The sequence below is a fragment of the Metopolophium dirhodum genome, chromosome 6 (genome assembly GCF_019925205.1).
Source record: "Metopolophium dirhodum isolate CAU chromosome 6, ASM1992520v1, whole genome shotgun sequence".
In the NCBI taxonomy this organism is placed as follows: Eukaryota; Metazoa; Arthropoda; class Insecta; order Hemiptera; family Aphididae; genus Metopolophium; species Metopolophium dirhodum.
In genome coordinates, this window is record NC_083565.1 from 3,815,405 (window position 1) to 3,840,095 (window position 24,691).

At 30.6% G+C, this 24,691-nt stretch overlaps 3 protein-coding genes across 7 annotated transcripts; 1 reads left to right on the top strand and 2 right to left on the bottom strand.

Moving 5' to 3' along the window:
* The first annotated feature begins 213 nt into the window (after positions 1-213).
* On the top strand, positions 214-3,996 carry LOC132947342 (cyclin-J-like). Its single transcript, XM_061017607.1, has 6 exons — positions 214-1,090; positions 1,435-1,557; positions 1,632-1,803; positions 1,872-2,147; positions 2,909-3,065; positions 3,482-3,996. The coding sequence occupies exons 1-6, from the start codon at positions 1,088-1,090 to the stop codon at positions 3,636-3,638; spliced, it is 888 nt and encodes a 295-aa protein (XP_060873590.1). The 5' UTR covers positions 214-1,087; the 3' UTR covers positions 3,639-3,996.
* A 2,373-nt stretch (positions 3,997-6,369) lies between these two features.
* On the bottom strand, positions 6,370-11,602 carry LOC132946984 (pseudouridylate synthase 1 homolog). Of its 4 annotated transcripts, none has more exons than XM_061017140.1 (7): positions 11,021-11,290; positions 10,547-10,745; positions 10,319-10,485; positions 9,335-9,602; positions 9,153-9,253; positions 8,784-9,084; positions 6,370-8,466 (listed from the first exon to the last, which is right to left on the bottom strand). In XM_061017140.1, exons 1-7 carry the CDS (start codon positions 11,025-11,027, stop codon positions 8,229-8,231), a joined length of 1,281 nt encoding a protein of 426 aa, XP_060873123.1. In that variant the 5' UTR covers positions 11,028-11,290; the 3' UTR covers positions 6,370-8,228. The 4 variants fall into 4 exon arrangements, with proteins under 4 accessions (XP_060873123.1, XP_060873125.1, XP_060873122.1 ...); XM_061017142.1 differs by lacking the exon at positions 11,021-11,290 and adding an exon at positions 11,387-11,602 and having other exon boundaries at positions 6,371-8,466; XM_061017139.1 differs by having other exon boundaries at positions 6,371-8,466; positions 10,862-11,289.
* Positions 11,603-16,951: 5,349 nt separating this feature from the next.
* LOC132946412 (cyclic AMP-responsive element-binding protein 1) lies at positions 16,952-23,985 on the bottom strand. Of its 2 annotated transcripts, none has more exons than XM_061016405.1 (8): positions 23,527-23,985; positions 22,541-22,655; positions 22,318-22,461; positions 22,035-22,152; positions 21,874-21,963; positions 20,245-20,379; positions 20,079-20,172; positions 16,952-18,805 (listed from the first exon to the last, which is right to left on the bottom strand). In XM_061016405.1, the coding sequence occupies exons 2-8, from the start codon at positions 22,628-22,630 to the stop codon at positions 18,658-18,660; spliced, it is 819 nt and encodes a 272-aa protein (XP_060872388.1). In that variant the 5' UTR covers positions 22,631-22,655; positions 23,527-23,985; the 3' UTR covers positions 16,952-18,657. The 2 variants fall into 2 exon arrangements, with proteins under 2 accessions (XP_060872388.1, XP_060872387.1); XM_061016404.1 differs by having other exon boundaries at positions 22,315-22,461; positions 23,527-23,981.
* Positions 23,986-24,691: the final 706 nt, after the last annotated feature.

Consider the following 24,691-nt stretch of genomic DNA (forward strand, 5'->3'; position numbering starts at 1 on the left):
AAGTCGTGTTTGGTTCGCGTCTAAAAATAAACTACACACGACGGGCGAGTATTGACGAGACGATAAGACAAAAGTTTCCCTCGCAGTGCGATTGCATGTACCTACCGTACAAAATATTAACAAAATATAACAATATCGCCGTGTACATTTGACACGCGAATCCTATATATCCTATACATTATAGCGGATTCGTAAAAATACTTCTGGAAATAATCGTCGCGGTCGTCTAAACTCGGATGTAAAACCGATCGTTTCGCGTTATCTCCGGCGCGTGTACGGATACCTGCCGCGGCCGTGTAACGCGTCGTACCTATAATATAGATGATCAGTTTTGTCGCGGCAATGTTAAATAATATTATTATATTGTGATAAAATAATAATATTGTGCCGCCGTCGCAAATCGCAATCACCACCACCACCACCACCTTCACCGCCAGCCATCACCGTATCGTGTACCTGCGACCTGCTTAAAACACGATAGACGATATCTAATTATTATTATTATACACTTTTGTGCGGCAGAAGCCCCAGCAGCTGGACGGGCTCTCGGTCGGGCGGGGGTACGGTATCCGACGTCGACGACGGGGTACGACGGCCTGCGGTGCCGGGTCGTCCGCCGCAACAGCAGCAGCACTTCGCGGCCGTCGTCGTCACTCGTCACTCGTCAGTAGTCAGTACTCGCCACCCAGCACTCGTCACTCGTCCGTCGCGTATTGTCGTCTGCAGACAGCCGGCAAGGGATCTCCACATACCCCGCGAAATATTTCGTCCATATTATCCGCATTCCCGAGTGACGAGTGTGGTTTTTTTTTTTGGAATTTCCGTTCATAGGACGAGCAGACGGACAACGACGATTCATATTTAATTATAATATTATAAATATACCTACCAACGTATTGTTATTTTTTGTAAACCGCAATAAACACAAACGCTATTTCACCGTTCTCCAACATCGGTCTCAGCAGCGGCTTATTCGACCTAAAAAACGAAAACTTTATACAACCACTTCGGGGAAGTCAGCTGCAGCAGGACCATAACGTGGCCGGGTCCCCGCCACTGCCAAGCATAGTGCTTACGCGATAATACTATGGTAAGTGACCTCCTCCCCTCAACAGAGTATCGTGGAAGTTATTGATGGCTTTTTTGTCCCCGACCACATGACGTGCGTCGTCTTTCAAGTTTGAAAATAATTAGCTTACTTGAAGGGCTTGACGTTGTGTGTCTTATTTTAGAATTGGCTGTCACCAAAATCAAACAATATTATTTTTAACGATTTGTGGGCAGAGACACAGAGTATTGAGTTTTTGCTTATATTACCATATTAAACTGTGTGCTTGCTTTATTGCTTTAGTCCACCAAAACATAATAATATTATCTTATTAGTGTTGTGCAGTTTTGTAAATAACCCTAAGACTAATTCAAAATTTGTTCCAGGCATTAAATCATCAAAGACATACTGATAAATGGTGGGAAACAGAGTACAGTGACAATATACACTCATATTTACAGTACCATGAAGTTAAATGGAGGATGGTATATGGAGCCAGATCACCACAAGTAATACATTATATAATGATATATAGTATTTAGTCATTATACCTATTATTATACTCTAATTTCTCTATATTTAGATTCATTTGCGACCTGTGTTGTTAAAAACCATTAGAAGTATAGCCAAGACGTGTGAAATTTCAAATGTATGTGTTCATTTGGCCGTCACCCTGATGGATTTATTTATGGATAACCATGATCTAAAATTTGATACTATCATGCTAGTCTCTTTTGCATGCCTAACATTAGCTGGTAAGTGTCGTTATTACCATTTTTAACTATCAATATAAAGGTAAATTACATTCATTTTATTTCCATAGCAAAAATTGAAGAACATTGCTTAAATATACCAAAGCTAAAAACCATGCAAAATGTCATTAGTAAAGATGTAACAAACTCCCACTTTCGTAAAGTTGAGATGAAAATTTTAATGTTTTTTGAGTTCAATGTCGCGGTACCTACAGTTGCACATTTCATTGAATTTTATAAAGACCATTTTTACTGTGATAATGATTTTTATCATAATGAATTTGCATGTATTTTAAAAGATAAATTCAATAATATGATAATTTCATACCAGGATGCGTCGTTGGAAAGTTAGTATTCTGTATTGATTAAATTCATACATATTTTATGATTTGCTTATCATACAATATTATTTTTAAATACTTATTAGTTATTATACGCTTTAAGTTTAAGAAGTACGGCTTTGGGTTATTTAAGGTTTATTAGCTTTTGAATTTTAATGGAACTAACACATGGTTTTTAATTAACTAATAATTACTACAGGTATGTTTTAGTACACAAGTAGATCTAAATCAATATCATTAGTATGATAACCTTTACATATAACCTATGTTTGCGTCTTATTGGTTTTACTGAGTTAATTTTTATATATATGATTCACATATGACATACAATGCAATTTTTAAATATATTACGTTGTTCGATATGAAAACTCAATGGTGATCTGTCTGTCAATCAGACAGCGTACCACACCTCTCGTTAACTATGATGAGCAGTTGTAGCAGGTTCCATCGTACTGAAAAAAATAATATTATTCTAAATTTAAAGATCCATATCCAATTCTTATTTTATATTTCCAGTGATTGGAAAAATAGTTTATTTAGAGTGATGAATTTTTTGTTATTTATCTACAATTTGTACCTTAAATAAGTAGTTGGCCCTAGAAATAAAAAGCTAAAACCAACCTATGGTTAATTAATAATTAACTATTTAGAGCCACCAGAGATGTATCTGAATTTATTGAAAACTGTATGAACCAACTATAGTTAAATGTGTTGTGTGATTATATTTCAAATATAATATTATATAATATTATGTTTATGTGTTTCAGGCATAAAACTAATATCTTATAATCCATCAATTGTTGCAGCGAGTATTATTTTAACTACTAGGCACACATTAGGATTGGTACCATGTTGGACAGCACAATTACGAAAAGTGACTGGATACTTAAAAAAAGATCTTGTGCAGTGTTGTTCTCTATTAGGGTATTTTTTTTAATTATTTTTATTATACATTTTATTTAGTGAATTTTTTATTTTAACATGTGTGAGGTTGATGTTAGGTTTATTGCTTTAATAAACTGGACTCGACTGGTGCACGAAAAAAAACTATTACAAACAGGACATCAATTTTCTATACAACATTTAATGTTATTATTTATATTTATATTTTTATTATTGGTTTTGTCAATTAGGATTGGTTTTGTCAATTTGAGATTTTTTATTCAATTTTTATTATGCCAACCATTTAAATTAATGACTATATTTATTTGACTTCAATAAATGGTACAATCGTAATTAAATATAATTTTGATTTTAATTTTTCAACCACCATTTCTATCTTATGTTTTATTTATTATTGTCATTAAATTGTAATTACTAATTAAAACATTGTTTTACAGAAGAAATGTAATGCAGCACAGAAAGCTTGTGCCAGTAGATGAAGGATATCTTAGTTCTTCTCCAGGTTTTCAATCTCCAGTTATCATGGCAAGTAAAAAGAAAAGAAGTCACATTGATGTACCAAATGTAATTTTATCAAAACGAACAGCATTCTAAAATTTTTACAACTGTGATAAGTTATCCTAAAATTATTCCTATTTTCCTAGTTGTGTCATTTCACAATGCCTATCCTAAGTTATTTATTTGTTTCTACTATTTAAAAATATATTGTGATATTTATTCATAAAGCTCAATTTATTTTATGAGACTGAATTTGTTTTGTTTTATTGGGTAATTTATAATTATTTTTTTTTTTTTGTTGTTATAAACTTAAATTTTTATTTATTTATATTTAATTGTTTGTATAGATAAAACTAGTTAAAAGTGTATTCAATCATTTATTATGCAATTGTTGTCAAAATTCCAAAGAGGTAGATTGAATATAATTGTAAAATACAATTATGTTAACTAATAATGCGTTTACTTTTTCATTAATGAACTTCCTCTAGTGTGTAATTTAAAGACTTGACAAGGGGTTTTTTTTTAGCCAACCATCCCCGTTAAAAGTTTTACAACTATGTATTTAAATACTTTTTCAAAATATATGCTTCTTTATTCATAAATCTGATTTAAGAGGACACTACACCCGCATGTCTTGTCTCTGTCTTACAAGCAAATTTAGCAATTTTACACTCAGCAGATCGCATTTAAAACTCCATTAGTTTAAAAATTTGAGTGAATTAACCTATTACAAAACTTGATGGTAAGAACATTATCTGTGTTTGTATGTTGGTTCAATTTGTTAGCAAGTTATGCGTAAATTCAAAATCATCTTACCATGATGATTTTGGCACTATGACATAAAAATCATAACTCACTTAAAAACTGAATAGTTGTAAAAATCCAACATACGAACACAGAAAATGTTCTTACAATCAAGTTTTATAATAGGTCGATTCACTCTTGTTTAAATTAACAGAGATAAACGTAATCTGCTGAGCCTAAATTTGTTATGTTACGCACTTGTAAGACGGAGACAAACGTGGCATCCTCTTAAAGTAAAAATAATTTAAACAACGTACTACCCATGTAAACATTTTTAGTTATTTGAGTATACTTAAACTTTAAAATATTTTGTTTATTCTAATATATACATATTGATATTTCTTTTTATTTATTAAATACATTTTAAATTAAAATATTAATATAAATACCGCTAACAAAATATAATTAAAAACATTGACACCAGTTATTTTACCTGAGTAAATTGATCACTCTGTAGGTAATTAAGAATAACTCTTAAATAGTACGTAGTCAATTAGTATTCATGCATATATCAAATATAATTTTTTCTTTGTCATATACAGTGTGTCCCAAAAGTCCCGTTTCACCCTTAGTATCTCCGTGGAAAATCAATATATTTAAATCCTGTTTTTATACAGTAATAAATATAGAAATTCTGATTAAATAGCATAATTTTAAATTTTATTTTACAAAAATTCAAAAATTACCAAAATTTTTTAGGAAAATAAGTTTTTTAAATTTCCAAGATAGCCATTATGTTGATTGTCTTTTTTAAAACAGTTTAAAAAAAAAATATTAAAATTTAATGAAAATCGACCAAGTTAGAACTAATAATTATTTTTAATTTCTAATAATAATAGTTATGTAATTTTTAAATGTTTAACAAGATAGGTACAAAACAAAAAATTTTGCTAAAGACGACAGTACGACCACTATACGTATGACACTAATAAGCAAAGCTATAATGAAAGACCACAAGTGTATAATTTACTAAGCTGGGATATTCATAAATATTATGATTATAAATTTCATTAATAACTGTAAGATAAAATCAGAGATCAGGGCGCCACGGCTGCTATTTGTGCCATTTGGTGATTTATTTTAGGTCCACTTCATGATAATTAAAATACTTAAAAATAGGTAACCAGTTTCACTGTTCACTGTTTAGTAAACGATAAGACATAGCTATTAATTATTATTTCTATTAAAATCAAAATTTTAACTAAGTTGTGTATTAGTTTTGTCAGATTGAAATTAAAAAACAAATTTTTTTTTTTGGAATTATTAAGAATTTTGACATACAAAATTGAAATTTTTTAATCTTATAAGTTATAACTTAAGGCTTTTACTAATAATTAGATATTAATAGATAGTCATAAAAAAAATCAGCGTTCCAATTTTTAATTAAAGCATGCAAATCGTAGTTTGCTAAAGCCGTATCATTGGTAACATCATAACTATTATTCTTAGAAATTCAAAATAATAATTAGCTCTAACTTGGTCGATTTTCATTAAATATTGATATTTTTTTTTTTGAACTGTTTTAAAAAATATGATCATAAAACGGCTATCTTGGAAATTTAAAAAAAAATGTATAATTGCCTAAAATTTTTTTTTGAATTTTTAAAAGAAAAATTTAAAAATATTAATCTTTATTACTGTAAAAAAACCACATTGAAATATATTGATTTTCCTTGGAGATACAAGGGTTATACGGGACTTATGGGACATACTGTAGATCATCAAATATCAAATAACCCAATTACTATTAAATAAATTATTTTTAATTGATTAATTTCAGTTTTTATTTACATCCTTGAATTAAAACTGGTCAATGCACATCTACAATAGGAATATATTATTACCAATTGAATTATAATAAACAAGTATTGGTAAAAAAAATAAATGTAGGTATGTTCATTGTTCGTTAAGCTTAAAATATGATAGATACTACAGTAGTACAATATAATGATGAAAGGTTTTTCAAAATATTCATTCTAACGAAAAAAATTGAAAACACAAGTAACAAAATACTTATCATCATTTATTTTTGATACATTTCTTACAGTTTGAACATTATTAAAAATAACATTGATTACAAATATACATATAAAATTTACCTGAAATCATTAATTACCAACATCCAGAAAATTGCAATAATTCAAAGAGTATATTATTATTAAATATTTATACATTATATTTTGCGACAATTTAATTTAGTTAGGAACATTTTATGTTTAATCATAAAAAACAACAGTTATACTCCTTACAGTTAATTGTATTATATGCATATTATATAATAATTAAATATTTATAAAATATATTACATTTCAATTCAGGTCAATAATAATAATAATAATCAGTAATTGATAGTTAAATTATCTTCTTGCGGTAGTTTAAAAGGATAGTTACTTAAGAGAAAGAAATTATATCAACAGCAGGAGAAAAATTGAATGTGAATTTTACTTCATTTTCAGATCTGTTACATAGGTACATGCATTTCAATGATAATTGGCACACAGTTCCAGAACAAATTGAATTTCCATGTTCGGCAACTTGGTACCAACTATAATTGGTATGGATGTAATTATATTTTATTTTCAAATATTTAAATAAGCACTTGTTTTGAATGCTCAAAATAAAGGTTCTAGAAGACTTGTTTTTGACATGCGAAAAGTAAAATTAAATGTCACACATTATCTTTTTTCATAACTCTCAGTATTGTAATATTTCATTTATATTAGGAAAAGATATTTATAAGTTATAATTATTTTAAATGTGAATTCAAATTTTATTAAAATGTTGCCTAATTGTTTTGAATATCTTTCAAACTCATTATGTGAATCTCTTGAATTTGTATTTTAGCATATTATTTAGAACACTTATTTACTGAGATAGCTGCATAAAAGTACTAGATATATTATTTTGTATTGTACTTTTTGGCACTATTCCTGATCGTATAATACTGACATGCTAGGCATACACATGATCTTTCTTAAGAATTTTTGACAAAATCTTGCTGTCCTCAGAAAAAACTCACATAATATGATATTATTATGCAATAAGTTACAAGAGTAACAGTAATTATTTAAATTTGTATCTTTTTATTGATATAAATAAATGGTACTTAACCCTTTGACGACACAAGTATTATACAGAAAACCATCAAATATGAGATGTTTGATGAAAATTATATTACTGAATTGTTGTGGACTGCAAGGTTTTGATGAAATTGTTAAGGAAAATTTATGGAGATATTTTGTTTGTAATATATCAGATATTCAACAATTGGTGGACTAGTCCCAAGAAGTACCTACCAAAGAATAATTTAAAAACATCTTGAACCCCCATCCTGTTCTGAAAACGTGCCTAAATACAAATCAAGGTACAAAAATGGATATTGAAGTCAAAATAAAAAAAATAAAAGATATTTGTATTCTGTTGAATAAAATATAAATAAAATAAGAAGTACACATATAATAGGGGCCAATATAGAAAATTCAGGTAAAGAAATTATGGTGATTGCATGCATTTTTTTTTTACTTTTCAATGATAAAATGGATGCCTGACTTTAGGGCATTCAAAATCAGTACTACTAATAAAATTGAGGAATTACTAGTTTCCATATTCAGCAACTGTTCCCCAATTATTATTGGGATGAATTAAATTAAGATGCTACATGACCCAACCTTAATTAATGTGGTTCTTTTAATAAAATTATCAATTACTGATGCTATTTATCCAAATTTAAAGTTATTGTTATTATTTGTATTAATATTCTGAAGTTGAATTTGTTTTTTTTTGTTCACACTAGATGCTACCATTCATTAATAACAATTATTGTATATTTAAATCTATACTAGTAATAATGTAGTACACTTCTTTCTCAATCAACTTACAAACTTAATTATTTTCTGTACTCATTGCTTGAGCAGCATCTGCAAGTGTAGAAAGATTATCAGGTGGTACTTCTCCATTTGTATCAATAGCATGTTGTTCCTCTTTTTCGATTAATTCAGCAGCTGCCTGTAAAGATGCTAATCCAGGACTATTTATTTCGTTAACATCTGTTCGCAAGTGACGGTGCTCTGTACGTACTTCAAATGTATGTAATGGTAGCTGTTCAAGCCATAATTGCATACTAGAAATAAAGACTTAAGTTAAGGTTCATTTATGTATCATAATTAATAATGATCTCGTCATAATAAGTTGCTACACATTGGCGTGGATTAAGATTTAAGGGTCTTCTAGCATTTCTATAGCACTATAGAAAATTAATTATTTGTTCAACTATATAATTAAGTAGTAAATGTGATGTACAGACACTTTACTTAATACATAGTAAATACCCAGATGCCATGATTCCAACGATCTAAGATCATATATTTTATAAAAACATTCTTAATAATTCTGAGACTAATAATTTAAAAACTTAATAATATTTTTGTCAAAGGATACGAGCTTTCTTCTTTTTCTACTTTGATAATAGTTGGAAGTATGTATTTAGCTCTAAATTCAGATACTTGATCATTGAGCTCAACAAAATCTAAACGCTCATGCATACCATCATTACCAAATTTTCCATTATATTTATCATAATGCACTTCTTCCAATACCAAGCCTAAACCTGGAGCAATAGGTAAATCAAGACGATCAGGTTGCCATGCACGTTCTATCACATCATGCTTGGCTACACCTCGGCAAATAGCAATAATAACACCAACCATTTTACGAATCTGATGAAGCATAAAACTTTGTCCTAAAACCAAATTAAATATAATATAAACACTCATTCTAATAATAAGAATATGCTACTATAAATATTACCTCTAACATACAGTGATATTAATTCAACACCATCTTTTTCATACGGTTTATCACAGTAAAAACTAACCATGTATCTTTGTGCACTTGGATCACCTGGTTTTCTGAACAATTTAAAATCCAAATTTATAGTTTCTGTTCAATGAACTTATACAATTTATCAATTTACCATATTTTGCACTTACTTTTTAGAAGTGTAATTGTGATAGTTGTGGCATCCTAAGAAACTCTTAACTACTTCATTTATTCTATCAATAACGGTGGCATCAATCCGATAACTAAAATCAATGGTAGCTTCTGTTGGTGCAAAAGCAAAAGTTGGACAAGTGTATGAATATGTTCGCCCATCACAAGAATTTTTACTGTTGAAACCTTTAGTTACTCTTCTAATGTCTAGAACTCTAATTTGCTCTGGTAAAGCTGTATTAATAACTTGTTTATCTACATCTTCAGCTGAAATGGTTAGTAAAATATTATTTATAAACAGATTTAAATTGAATATAATTTAAATAGTTAGAAACAGGATTTAACTTATAATCATAAAAATTTCAAATTATGAAGTTATAATTGACGGAAATGATAATGCATTATCTTAGTTTAAAACTAAATAGGTATATACTTAAATTTTCAATACAAAGTTAGGATGTAGTAGATTTTATTCTAAAATAATAACTCTTACAACACAGTATCGAAATACCAATAAATTATTGTGTTATATTTTAAGGAAATAATTAATAAAATGTATGGAAATTATTTATTAATTAGCATAACATTGCAAAAAATTCATCATTCTAGGATTAGGTTTTTCAATTTTTTGTGTGCATGAAACAGAATATTACAGGGGATATGATGTAGTAAGTAGACCTTTAAGTTATAATTTGAAAACAACAATTCCTACGTTTCAAAATATAGAAAGGTAGTTAAGATTATATAAATTTGTTGGTAATATATCATTGTAATAAAGTAATTTATTTATAAAAACATACATAAACATAGGCAGGATGGAAAGTTGATGTATTGTGTGTGTTTATATATTTTATTCATCGATAAAAGATGGCAGCAGAGGAGTAGTATTGTTCAAACAGAGCCTCATCTGTTGTCAGTTAAACAAGGAAAGAAAAGGATGGAAAATTGCTAAAATTATAACGTGAAGTATTAGAAATACTTACGTAATAAAAGTGAAATTATTTGTCGCAGAGCAGATACTCCTTTGTCAGTTCTAGCAGCACGTTGAAATTGCATGGTTTGAATTTGTTCAAAACCCTCATCGGTAATTAAATTTTTTGATTTTAATGCAAGCAACAATTCTTCTTCAACTGTTTTGACACCCTTATTTCTATAAGTGACAAAAAATTTATGAATTCATTCATTATTGACAAATAATATTTTATAATTACCTCTGTAAACCCAAATATCCTAGTCCAGAGTATGCCAATAATATGGCACATTTTTTTCTTTTGACTCTTGGTTCTATGCATAGTTTTTTAGTAACAATATTCTCATCATCCTCTGAAAGTGGATGCTTCTGATTGATTATCGGATCAGACACCATCGTGCGGACAGAGAATAGAGTTGCTCCAAACGACGTTCGACAGACTATTATAAAAACGAACAATATCAGAATAATTATATAGCTCAGTAGGTAAATATATCGCCCATATATATATATATATATATATATATATAACCCTGCAATACCTACTACTGTGTACCTGAATTTATGGGCAACAAGGCTTTAAGTAACTGACGAGTGGACAATACCATTTAGCGCAATTTATTTCACTTTCGACAAAAACAAGATTTACAGAACAGGTGTAAAAGATGTTTTTGTTTTTAACAACAATATAATATTATAAGCAAATTTTAACAACCTAGCATCGGCCAGCCCCAGAGCGTTTCATCAACTTTTAAACTTTCCGACAAATTGGCAAGATTGCGCGTTCGTGATAATACAATTCGGTGTACACATCATATTTATAATTTATAGTAGTTGATATGGAAATCACCACAATTTAATACCAGACGATACACATTTTTATTTTTGAACGATACACATGCTAAAATAAAAAAATTGCTTCCACAAGGGGGAATCGAAAAATGTGAAAATTATTTCGTGACGAACGGTTACCGCGTTACCGGTAACGCAACGCAGGTATAAAAAACTGCCCGGACCACGTTTCTCGAACAACCGGTTAGGACGTGCCTATGCCAAAGAGTATTAAATATCAATTACTCACTGCGGCGGCACTTTACATTTGTCTATCACATTAATTTTCGTGTGCGAACTGGTTATTTCTCTCAGATACCAGGAGCATATGTGTACGCCGTACGCATGTACACACGAGCAGTGTTTGGACGACCGGCAGCGTCGTCCGAACAATATTCGTATCACGCATGTATAAACGACCAGCTGCAATCGTGTGCGTGCGGGTACGGTTTAAGCTGCGTTCTTACATACGGATATTGGACGACTGGCAGCGTCGTACAAGCAATATTCAGAATCCGGATATAATAACTTATAAGCAACGCGCGCAATCGTGTGCGTGCGGGTACGTTTATTGTTGCTGCGATGTTATATACGGATATTGGACGACTGGCAGCGTCGTACAAGCAATATTCAGAATTCGGATATAATAACTTATAAGCGTCGCGCGCAATCGTGTGCGTGCGGGTACGTTTATTGTTGCTGCGATGTACAGGAAAATATTTATATATTACTATATTGGGTAATTTATTTTTAAAATTATTAACAGCGCTGTCGGTTGCTAATCGCTACTATTATTATTTTAATTTCCATTTTCTACTGTGACCTACGACCATATAAAATGTAAGATACATGACAAAATAGATCTATTTTGTCATGGTAAGATGTATATTTTCGTATTTTTAGATAATTTGTTATACCCATGGCTACCGATATTATATTTAAAGTCGCACCCCAACCACCAGCACCCACGAGCCGCAACTGTAAAAAAGCCTATGTCATTATATAGATATTACCTTTAAATTTTATAAGAGCTCAATTCGATCTTATTTTTAAGCTAACAGAGATAAATGTGTCCTGCTGAGCGTAAAAGTTGCTATATTACGCACTTGTAAGACAACAAATGTCGCTGTAACGTCCCCTTAACTAGTTGAACTAATGTGTAAAATAATTTAATCTAACTCGTTAAAAATAATAAGTACCTAACTAGTAATTTTTTTTCATTTATTGAATTTTTCAATTTCTCATTTCGTTTAACTTTCTATACTTTATAATGACTGATATTCCAAGAAATTCTCTGTTGACAGTTCAATTTAATTTTTCATTCATCATCTATAGTTAGTTACTAATTAATTTATGTAATGCAATAAATCTGGAAAAACTGTTTTTAAATTTATATTTTAAACTAAAAAAAAAACTAACTTTTAACTTCTACTCGACCTTAAGTTACTATTTTCACCAAACTAACTTCTAACTAAGTTAGAAATTCAGTAAATTTCAGAAACTAACTTATATTCTAACTTGGTTACTTTTTATATTAATGTAGTAACTTAACTTGCCCAGCTTTGGTTTTGTTGTAATTGAAAAACAAATAACTTTCAATACTTGAATTTTTCACGAAATGTATCTTTTAAAATATTCTGACTATTTTTGAGCTATTTATAGACATTTAACATTTTTTCTCAATGACAATTTGGTCAAAAATTTTGAAAACTTAATAGGTACTATTTTCCTCATAACTCTTAAGTAGTAAATACTGGAAACAAAAATCCAAACATATATTATTGATAATCAGTCATTAATCACAATAATATACCTATATATATATATATATATATACATATAAAATAACTTGTCCTGAGTGGTTCATCATCGCCTAGCCAGAACCGCTCAAGCTATGAGTGCGAAATTTAGACAGTAGTTTAGTTTTGTGATGTAGACCCCACTATTGAAGGATTTTTAAAATTTCAACCCCTACATTCAACCCCTGATAATATACTGTTCGCAGGGCCGGATCTAGGGGGGGGGGGGGAAGTCAGAGATTTATCCCCGGGCGTATAATTTTCGTGGGCGTATTTTTAAGATTTGAAATTTGTAAATTGAAATTTTAAAATTGACTATAAAACAAAAGTCAAAATTGGTTCAAATAATATTTTACAGAAAATGTGTAATATTGGATATGCGAATAAAATAAAATAATTTTATTTTTAATCGAGATAAGTTATATCTAATAACATTGATTTAAAAATTAAAAAGGACAAATATGAAATAAAATAGGTATACGCAGTGTCGTGGAAATACCCGTCCGCAACTGTCAGCGCGCGAGAGTGACACGCCTTAGTCTATCATAGATTCATAGATTACACTTAGTTAAACTCTCCGATTAGTGACATATTAAAGTATGGTAAATTACATCGTTTTCTTGCATATAATATATTATGTAGATACTAGATACAGCCCCCCCCCCCCCAATTAGTCGTGTTATTGTATAAACCTTAAATAATAAAAGGCAAAGTAAAAACCATGATATTTTAGGAAACTTTTAATGAAATATTTTTCCTATTCTTATTATTAATTATCAGGGTTGGGATTTTATAGCACATAAAATATTATTCACTCGAATTGCTTCCTAAGAGGGTCACTACCTACTCTTGTACTGTAATCGCCTGCGATAGCTATAATTAATCGATTTATAAAAAAATATATCAAACATAATTTAGATGAAATATCATTCTGTTATACAGTCAAAAACTTAAGTTTGTATAAAATAAATGTTGTTTTTTATTCGTGTCAGGCGCATAGTATAACAGTAATAATAATAATGATATAAGTTGTATAGTGTAACATAATATAAACAGTATAAAATAAAATAAACAAAAAAAAAATAAATAAAATTAACAAATAAATGTTGTAATAAATAGACAGACACAGCAGTAATAATTGATAATATTAAAAATAATTTTGCTGGTCGTTCAGAGATCTGTTCTAAAGCTTTTCGTTTCAATTTGTTGCTGAGTATCTGTCTGTTAATTTTTTGCTCTGAGTCTTTCGCACAATCGTGAATAAGTTTACTATTTTCGAACTGGATTTTATTGCGTTGATCGGTTTTCAAATAGGCTGTACATATTTTTTCCGTACATGTCCACCGTTTAATGTCAATAGCTAATTATTTTTTGTATCCAAACTTAAAACCATCACATATTATAATGGTTAGGTTAGGTATATTAGGCACATATTATAATGGTTTTACCCTTTTCGCTGATCTCGCTTATCACGTTCATTTTTATAAAAATGTATGTATACTATATAATAACGTGTTATTTATCGTGGTTGCGAAAACGAAAATGATTGTGTTGAACTGGTGATGATAGACTAATCACTAATCGCGGATAAGATTATTGCATTCGAAAAATTAATCTGTCTGGTAAATTATACTGTCTTAAACATTTTATTTTTGACCATTACGAAATAATATAATAATCGATAGTACACGTACAACTATCGATATATTAATTAATATTCCAGGCGTGTCATGTGAGGCAATTCGAGTAGACCATTTGGGTATACTCGAATATTGCCTCCGAAAAAGCCGAGAGGCAATTCAAGTAAAAAAAGGTCACCTACCTAAGTTTAGGAGGCAATTCGAGTGTCACATATACATTTTATCGATAAGTTATAATCCATGATAAAGTAAATTTCATGTTATAATCATTATATTACAATTTACAGTACATAACATTTTTGTTTCATTGTATTTTTTCCGTATTTAGGTACATAATATTAAGTTTTGATTGTAACAAATATTAAAAATGAAAAATGTATAATATTGTTATGTTGCAAATTAAATATTGTTCTTTTACATAAAGCTTTTTATATTAAAAGTAAGCAATGGATACCTAATTTAGATTTGTTAATAAATAATTTATACATGTTATTACTATCAATATTATTTTTATTCTAAGCCTGAAACTTGGAAATATTTTCCACATATTTTAGCTTTAAATACACCATTAAGAAGTGCTTCTAAACTATTATTTGATTAGTTTAAAATCGTTTAAATTATTTATGGTAAATAAATTATTGGTCCAGTATATTGCAAAAGGTTTTGTAAGTGTTGGTCCTCACAATACTGTGTGAGTGTGCTTGATTTTCCGTAAAAAAAATACTAATTCTGGTTAACCCTGAGATTGGCGTATTTTTTTAATTTTCCCCGGGTGTTAAAAAGCTAAGATCCAGCCCTGACTGTTCGCATAACCATAAGCGAGACTCACGGGCATCTCCACGCGTGATAACGGCTAAAAATTAAAATATAATCTGATTTTGCTTCGATATGTATGTCGGCCACAGCGAACCTGAAAGGAGTTAATTAATCAACATTTTTTTCCAGGCAACACCGGGTTATTCAGCTAGTATAATATTTAGATATTCTAAGATAAAAGTTTGACAAAATTAGATAAGAACCTATTTAAATGCTTACAGTTATTTTGCTGAAATTAAAATATATTTTTTCTGGAGATTTGAAACTCTTACTTATTTTATTATACATAGACATACACAATGACTTTTTCAATCCAGGTACCTACCTTAAGATTTATAAAGTACACTACTACACTATACACGGCATATTATAGGATATAATAGTAAATATTTTAATATTATTAGGTATTAAGGTATGAATATTAACATTATCTTATAGTTACGATTAATGATGAAAAGATATAATATTGACGATCGACGGCCGGAGAAGTAGGCGTATAGCGAGTGACTGTTTACCTGTCTACTTTTAACTACAGGCCGAGGGCAAGGTTTCAATTTAGGTACTCACTACTCATTACCTAAAGACTGAAGATAATTGCAAAAACAGTTATTATAGCTTAATATATTATAAAGATAATTAAAAGAGTGGTAAACTAGAGCGTTATGTTTATGTCGTTATTAATGCTTAAAAATCATAAAAATCTCGAACTTTATTGAGTTCATTTCTGAACGCATCTTTCTTAACTACTTGAAATACACAGGTTTTCGAATAATTCACCTAAACCTGATTTGTTCATTATCCTTTTTGATGAAACAACAATATTTCTATGCCATATTTAAAACAATAAGCAATGGAAAAACAGATGTTTTCATCATTGAGTCCCAATAGATTACCATGTTCATACATTTGAAAATTAGGTTATAACGCTTATACATTATTTATGTACGCTTATTTATTATTATTTCTGGCAACATATAATATTATAATATGATTTATTCAGATAAAAGTGCTATAACATATAATTGAGCTACATTGGGGTAACAAATATATTTTAATATATATGTATATCCACATATTATGTGACTTACATAGGTACATAATACATATTGTGTAAAATGAATGACATATGATTGATATGTTTATGGCATAAAATAATATTACTGTATGAACCATACCAACGATCAGAAAATATAGAAATTGAATATTTATCACGATTTAATATAACTTTATAGTAGTTTATCTGAATTCATAAATCATGATATTTATATACACCAACTAAATTGGTGTTTGATTAATATACAATTGAGATTTAAAAAACAATTACACAGTCGATTTAGAATTTTAATTCCATTTGACAAGGGCAAACGCAGGGATAAGTTTTAAAAAATGTAAATTAATTTTATTTTTAGTTTTCCAGATATTTCTACGAGAGTTAACTCCTTCCTCTTGCGTTCACCCTTGCCGTTCAAAATTACATTTCGCGTGAACCAAGGAAAAAAAATACCAATAAAACCAAATAGGATTATAAAAATAGTAATTATACAAGTTAATAAGAAGATATACCATAACAACATTAACCCTTTATCTGAACAAAGATTTAAACAAACTAAAAATAACAAAATAAACAAAATAAATTATAATATAAATTAGTCATCTATTTAACAAATTTAAAATAATCAAAAATTTGTTTGGTAAAAAAATTGGTTATAGCTTCTTTATCTTTGGTTTATTTTCAGAGTTCAGATTAAAGAAGTTCAACCATCTAGTCTACATTTATATAAACAGTTAAACACACAATGTATCCATTTTAAATTTCAACGGATTTTTTTTTTATCAAAATAGTATTAAAAATATTTATCATTATCATATTATATATAAATATATACATGAAACATGATTATCGATTATACACCATACACAATATTTAACAAATTCATAATATATTCATAAATAATCTTTTTCTAATAGACAACAAATTTACATTAAAAAAATTACAAGTTTATGCTCAATTTACATTTAAAAATAATAATAATAAAACAAATCTAAAATAACTATTTACACTAAACAAATTAAAAATATCTAATTTCTACCAAAATATTTTATTGTTCCGTTTTAACAATTATACCGAGATATATTATATAGAATATGTATACACAAAAGAGTTCTTCAACTTTTGTTAAATGATAAATGGTAGTCAATTCCAAAATTAACATCAAACAGGGGTTAATTTTCAACTAATTTATAGAATTATTCAAGTTATAATTATATGAAAAAAAGTTTCAATTAACTTGGAAGTAAGCAATACATTTTAGTCTCATTTCTGTGAAACATTATCACTGTTTAGGCTGTTTCAGCATAATGTTTTAAGTATTAATAAAACCTTACTTTTATTCTATAAATTAATATAATTATTTAAATAATAAAAAATTAATCTCTATTTTTGAAACATTAATTATGTTTCCCCTGTAAAATATCATTTATTAACACCATTTTTTTCAACAAACTGTAAAACTCATAAATTGATGGTTATAAAATAAAATTATGGCAAATATCAATGCTTAAAAAAATGGTAAATATATCTGAGTACATAAAATAAACCAACCTATCTATATATTATCTTAAATCGAAATAACCATACAGGTATTGATTAAATATACATATATCCAATCAATGATACAGGTAACTTAATATTTTGAGAATTGTATGTTTAAAAAAATAGTCCATTCCATTTATCATAACCAAACCTGGATAGTACATTTTAACAAGTAAATTTAAGGGAAAAAATAATTTAAATTTAGAACAAACCCCATTAATTACCGCATAAATTCTTTTGATTGACACTTAAAAAAAAGTTTGCCAATACTAATTGTGAAAAGAATCTATTTTTTTTTAGTTTCAAATTTCACTAGAATATAAAATTATGTCACTGCTTAGATAATACAAAAGCTCATGAATTCGTTGAAAATATTAAAAAAAAAATTACTGTGATGTCATGTAGTAGACAATTATGCACTAAAATAATCGTTTACACGGAATTGGCCACTCATTTAACTGCACAATTGACCCTTTTACTAATTTCTTGGATATAACAAAAATAAACCATTTTTAAAAATTACGTAATTCCAAACATAACCAAAAGATTAAAACATATTATATAAGTTAAAATGAGCTTACAAGATTTTTGAAAATATCACTTTAAGCATGCAATTTTGGTCATGACTGGTACTTTGTTTTTTCTCTTAAATTTGAAGATTCAAAAACTATTTCTATTCAGTCTTTGTTTGGCAATAAAGTTCTTTTAGCGCTTTTAACTCTTCAATTAGTGCTTTATTCTGATTTTCTAATACAGATACTCGGTTTTCCAAGCATTTAATATATTCTTTCTTTTTTCGTCTACATTCTCTTGCTGCTTCTCTGCAAAATAATGTAAAGCATAAATTACCATAAAATATTGAACAAGAAAACACACCTTTTTAGTCAATTTTTGTGTTTTAAAATAATTAGAAGTATTACCTAACACTAGATTTTTGTAGTCACACTGTATATTCCCGCTCTCTAACAAAACTGTAGTGTGATAGCACGATATAAATTTATTTTATGCATCAATAATAATCTTATGCAGATGCCATCAAACATTAATCATATTTATAAAATACTAAATAGTCCGAGGTGTTTTTAGAAATATTGATTTTTTTATTTTTATTATAGATATTAAATATATGGCACCTCTCCAATGTTTGACCTATTACGATCTACGAATAGACATTAGTACATGCCCCTTTATTTATTATTTATTTTTAGTGACTTTTTATAATATTAATGGGTACCATTACGATACCTTAATTGGAAGGAAGAAAAAATGTGAGATTAACTTTCACAAGTTTGAAATGTATTTACCTACCAACACAAAATGATAATAATAATAGTTACACCAAATTCCTGAATAATAAAGAGTGTAGTGGTTGTTGTCCTCAGTATCAGCACTGGCCGCAGGGCCGGCTCAAGCACAAATGGTGAATTAGGCAAAATCAAATTTTGCCACCCCTAACAATATAATATTAATAGTATTTTGAAAATGCCGCCCTCTTACTAAAGTGCAGCCCTAGGCGTGGGCTTATATCTCCTACCCCTTGAGCCAAGCCTGATAGGCCGGTGTTACTATTTCCCGGATAGGGGACCACCCGGGTTTTATTGACAAATACTAGCCACATATACACGTGTTCAAACTTCAAACCAACCGTATCCTCCCCACAATAAAAAAAAAAATAAAACAATTAAAAACCAACCTCCACCCAATGGCCTGTTTTCGCGGGTTAATTAATAATAATAATAAAAAAATAAGATTAAATTGTGTGTCCACTTTATTATAATCACCATACTTAAAAAGAAGTATTGGTGATTTCTTCGCCAAAACAAGCAAACTAAATTTGATGATTAGAGATATTATTAACATGAAAGATGCTTTGACAACATAAATTACACAAATCACAATTTGGCTACTTAGAATATGACTGATAAAAACGTATATATAAATTTCATTATGAATAATTTAGTGTAAACCGCACGGACATTGAGCCAGTACCAAAAGTACTAATTAACCAATAATAATTTATATACACTATACAATATTGTCCACGTGAAGACAAAATCATATTGTGGTGTACTTTTAGCTTATACAATTAATTACCTATTTTTTAATAGCCTCATTTCACGTTTTTTAACTTGGTCTTCAGGTACCAAAGAACTTGTATTTAAAGTGGAACTCCCTCCTTGGGTAACAACTAAAAAATATTTATAATACATATTTAAAAAGTGCTAATTTATACTATTAGTATTGAATATAACAAATTTACCAGGTACAAAAAATTGTCCATCCTGACTCGCATACTGTAATATAGTACCACCACCAGTGGAAGTTGTATTTGACATTGTTAATGTTGGTATATTATGCATTTCACCTTGGCTACTTAACTGAATTGCTGGAGGAACTGAAATATAAACAATAGTTATGAAAACATATACCAGTGGTACAAAATTCGTTGGTAATTGCTTAAAATACATAACTATTAAAGAGCTTACTAAGACTTATTGTGTACATTATACATATAACAGTATTGTTATAATATGTAGGGTTAAAATTAAAAAACATGGAAAAATAATGGTTATTTATTTAACATCTAATGGAATCAATTTTAGTAAGATTTTTTTTGATATTTTGTGTTAAATTGACTATATTTTATTTCAATAGTTTTGTACATATTTACAGTAAAAAATGATAAGACCTTGTGAAGATATTGCATAATCAATATTAGTACATAGTAAGCACTACACATGTGTCATTATCATTGATAGATGTATTGATAAAGTACTTGTCAAAACTTGTTAAGCGTTTATCAAAGTACCCATAGGCCATAAAGTATAGAACCTACTATTAAAATGTGTTTTTAATGGGTGGATTTGTTTGTCAGTTTGAAGTCGTCAACCAACAGAATTAATAACAAATAATTAATAAAAATAATACATTTTTTTTTTTTGGTTTTCTTCATATTTTAAGAGTTTTTGTTGTCATTTATCATAAAATCAGAACCCTTATTTTAGGAAGGTAATTTAAACATTTTCTTTTTATGATACTAATATCTGTACTTTGTATAAGATCACTTATTATTAATCATGCATGTTATATTAAGTGTATTATATATTTGTAAATTATACAATATGTACAGTATTTATGTCAAATATAGTTTCTCGAAGTGAGCAAATAACTGTATAATAATATAGTTATTCAGGAATCTGTATGTTAATAATAAATACTTGTTTACAATTTCTTAACCTATTAATACGATGTCATTCATAATTGTGTTTAGAATGTAATTATCTCTTTTAATTTAATATGATAACTAATTAGTGATAACATACCCGCAGTAGCACACAAAACATTTTAAAGTGATAATGTCTGCTATTTTCGAGGCTATTTAGTAATATGATATAATGGAATGTTTTTAAAACAGTTTACCATTCCACTCCAAAATGACAATAATAAAAGTTATAAACATTTTTAACTGTTATAATTAACTTCAACAAAATCAGTGATATGGATTTTAATAACAGTATATAATTTAAGTAGTTAAATGTGTACTGTAAACTAGTTGTTTATTAAATAATTGAATCGTTTGAAAAAAATTTAAATATGATTTAAAAAATTGATTAATTACTTTGTCCACTATGTATGGTTTCTATACATATATTGTATACTGTAGGTCTGTAGATTTATATTATTACTTATGACAATTTCACACTAGTTGAACAATATTAATTTAATGCCCTTTTCATCAATAAAACTAAGATTAATTTCTGTGTTTATTTGAAGGTACAAAAAGTAAATATTTTGAGGCTATTGTCTGTCATCCCATAGTAAATTAAAACTCAACTAATCCAATTTACACTACCTATATTATTAAGTTGTTATAAATACATTAACTCACCAGTTTGGTAATGAGCAGACAATGAATTTGAAGATAATTCACTGTCAAGATTTGAATCACAATCTGAACCGGATGATTCAACTTTTCCGCCTAAACGGAAAATGTAATTGTAATTATTTAAAATGTTTGGAAGCATACAACACACGGATAGATCAAACAACCTGCGATATCATTCAAGATCTTCCGATAGGACGGCCTTCTCGTTAAAGCATCGTGGCGTCCTCTTTTTGGGCTATCCTCGTTTGCCGATAAGCTTTCATCACTACCGGCTTCAACAACCTTGAAAAGTAATAAGAAATGCAATTATATAATATTGTAATAAGGTCAACAGATAATAAAATATTAAATACAAGTCTCATATAAGCACACTCGATTTGCAACATTTCAATAGGAACAAACGATTATTATTATTATTAATTGGACAATATAAAAATATACTACTACCTGAAGAGTTTGTATATTTCCTTGAGGGGTTTGTATAACTGAATTCGGCTTGCTTAGCAATATAACATTGCCTTTGGTGAGCATGGTGCCTTGCGTTGCAGTCTGGATGACTGACTGTTGGTTCGCCTGGATGACTGAGTGCACCTGTCGACAGTTATTTACCGATGTTAGAAAGACAAACACAAGTATAGATAAACAACGCTGTTTGACGTCGATGACTTACCGACGTGACAACGATAGGACTGCCAGTACCCTGCGAGACGAGGGCGTCAACTGAACCGCCAGTCCCATTTTCTTCTACCATACCGTCCATAACACGATCGGATCGTCGTTACGTCCTACGCAAACGAATAAAAAAAACCCTTGATCATGGCACTGACTAACTGTAAAGTCAAGGTGGCGGTGTAAAGGCCTACACTATCACGGTTGTGCACGGACGATTGCCGCTCGCGAGTAAGTGCATACACAAAAAAAGGTATTACAATTAATACGATCGCGTCGTCCGGTGTCCGACCACCGGTGGCCACGAGAAGTGAAAAAAAAATACATTCGGTTTGTTTACGACATTTAAATTGGCTTTCTGACGTCGCCGGACAGTCTCCGCGGGTATCCGGCATCGGCTCCGTCCGTGGTCTGATCGGGTAGGGGTAAACAACAAAAATAAATAAAACCTCTCGACAACAATAATAATAATAATAATAATACTGTAACGACGACGACGACGACGGCGGTGGTGATAACGCGCACGGACGATTGTACAATTTCGCGGGCCGGTCGTCGTAGTATTGTGATCCACGCCGGCCGTGTCGTCGCAGGACAGCCGCGGACGGGCATCGCGAGAAGAACGACATTGTGAATATTTTTATAAATTATTATAAATCGAAAAAATGTCGTACGACTGTCGCGGAAGAGTACGATTCGGCGGAAGTGTCGTCGTCGGTGTCTGTGATTTGGGCCGGACGGAACCGCAAACGACGAGTAACGATAATAATATTAATCAAACGGGTAAATCGTAACACGACCGGTGACAGCGAACGTTAACGTAAACGATAAAATAATAATAACGACGCGGACGGACGTCGGACAGCGGCGTCGGCGGCGGCGGCGGCGGCGAGAGAGATAGGTACGGAGGAGACACACGGGAGTGATGACAACACAACAAGGTATATAGCGAGCGCGCGGCCCCGTAAGCCCGCCGCCGTTACTTACCAGCAGTCACAATGTTACGTCGTACGAGAGCTTGGTCCTGCGATCCGACTGGCCCGAGCGAGTGCTACGTAGCAGCCACGTCAAATGACGTCTGACGGCGGAGTGGGGTGCGGGCGGCGCGCACGGAATTCTGCGTCATCAAAACAGGAACACGGCGGCCGCGCCGACTAACACCGCGCCCTCACCGCCGCCGGCCACTACCACAACCGAACATGCCGCCGCCGCCGCCTCCGTCACGATCGTCGTCGTCGTCGTCCGTCACCGCCGCGCACGCCGTACACTCTAGCGTGTAGCAATGTACGGGCGGGGGACGTGGAAGGGAGGCGCTCGTCGTACTCCGCCGCCAACAATCGACCCGTGGCACAGGCGCACCGCCGCCGATGCCGCAAGCCGCGGCCGCCCTCCTCTACCACTTATACGATCTACGCCGTCGACGTTTTTTTTTGCGTTATGCCCTTCGAACACTTGCGCGATTACTAATTTCATTTTTTTTTCATCCTCTTGGGCGCGCATCGTCTAATATAATATTATTATTATTATTATTTTGTCTTATCAAATTGGTAATATTTAATTTATCAACTAGTTCCAAACGCCGCCGCGATTTTCGTACGAATGCGTTCAGGCGTCCAGCGGACTTGGGGGAGTTAAGGCGTGTTTAAAACAGTTACGGACATGACTTGATCGAGAGTAGTTGTTTTGGAAAGTTCCCTTAAATTAATCAGTTCCACGATATGAAAGAGATTCTACAAAAAAAAACAGTTTTCAGTTAAATTGTCAGGTCTGGACGTTAGCGCGGATGTTCACGCCGTTAACCAAATGACGTGATCATGAATCGATTATTAAATTCAGCACGCACGTTTACAATTTTCAAATGCCTATATTGTAATAATATTATGTTTGTCATGGTGATGTATCGGCGAATGTTTGTGGTCGATCTCTGTACGCCGACGGCAGACGACGATCGCAACTCGCAAGTTGCTACGCGCGTCTTGCCCACGCTAGCGTACGAAAATAGAAAAAACGGACGCAACCTCAAAGTTTACATTTTGCGAGCAATAGGTCGTGTGGCCGGCATGAGTCGAGAGTGGAGTGAGGTGGGGTTACACATCACCCAAATGGGTGGTCGAGTGTCGGCGACGTAATTTATCATCGTTGTATTTGTATA

Bases quoted from the DNA above. Each gene is read 5' to 3' on its own strand.
- LOC132947342 (XM_061017607.1), top strand. The intron at 1,558-1,631 runs GTAATACATTAT...CTCTATATTTAG, and splicing joins ATGGAGCCAGATCACCACAA to ATTCATTTGCGACCTGTGTT. The intron at 2,148-2,908 runs GTTAGTATTCTG...TATGTGTTTCAG, and splicing joins CCAGGATGCGTCGTTGGAAA to GCATAAAACTAATATCTTAT.
- LOC132946984 (XM_061017139.1), bottom strand. From the start codon at position 10,913: ATGGTATTGTCCACTCGTCAGTTACTTAAAGCCTTGTTGCCCATAAAT. The intron at 10,746-10,861 runs GTACACAGTAGT...TTTTTATAATAG, and splicing joins CTTGTTGCCCATAAATTCAG to TCTGTCGAACGTCGTTTGGA. The intron at 10,486-10,546 runs GTAATTATAAAA...TGTCACTTATAG, and splicing joins GGATATTTGGGTTTACAGAG to AAATAAGGGTGTCAAAACAG.
- LOC132946412 (XM_061016404.1), bottom strand. From the start codon at position 22,630: ATGGACGGTATGGTAGAAGAAAATGGGACTGGCGGTTCAGTTGACGCC. The intron at 22,153-22,314 runs GTAGTATATTTT...TTACTTTTCAAG, and splicing joins ATATACAAACTCTTCAGGTA to GTTGTTGAAGCCGGTAGTGA. The intron at 20,380-21,873 runs GTGAGTTAATGT...TTTATATTTCAG, and splicing joins GTCTGCTCATTACCAAACTG to TTCCTCCAGCAATTCAGTTA.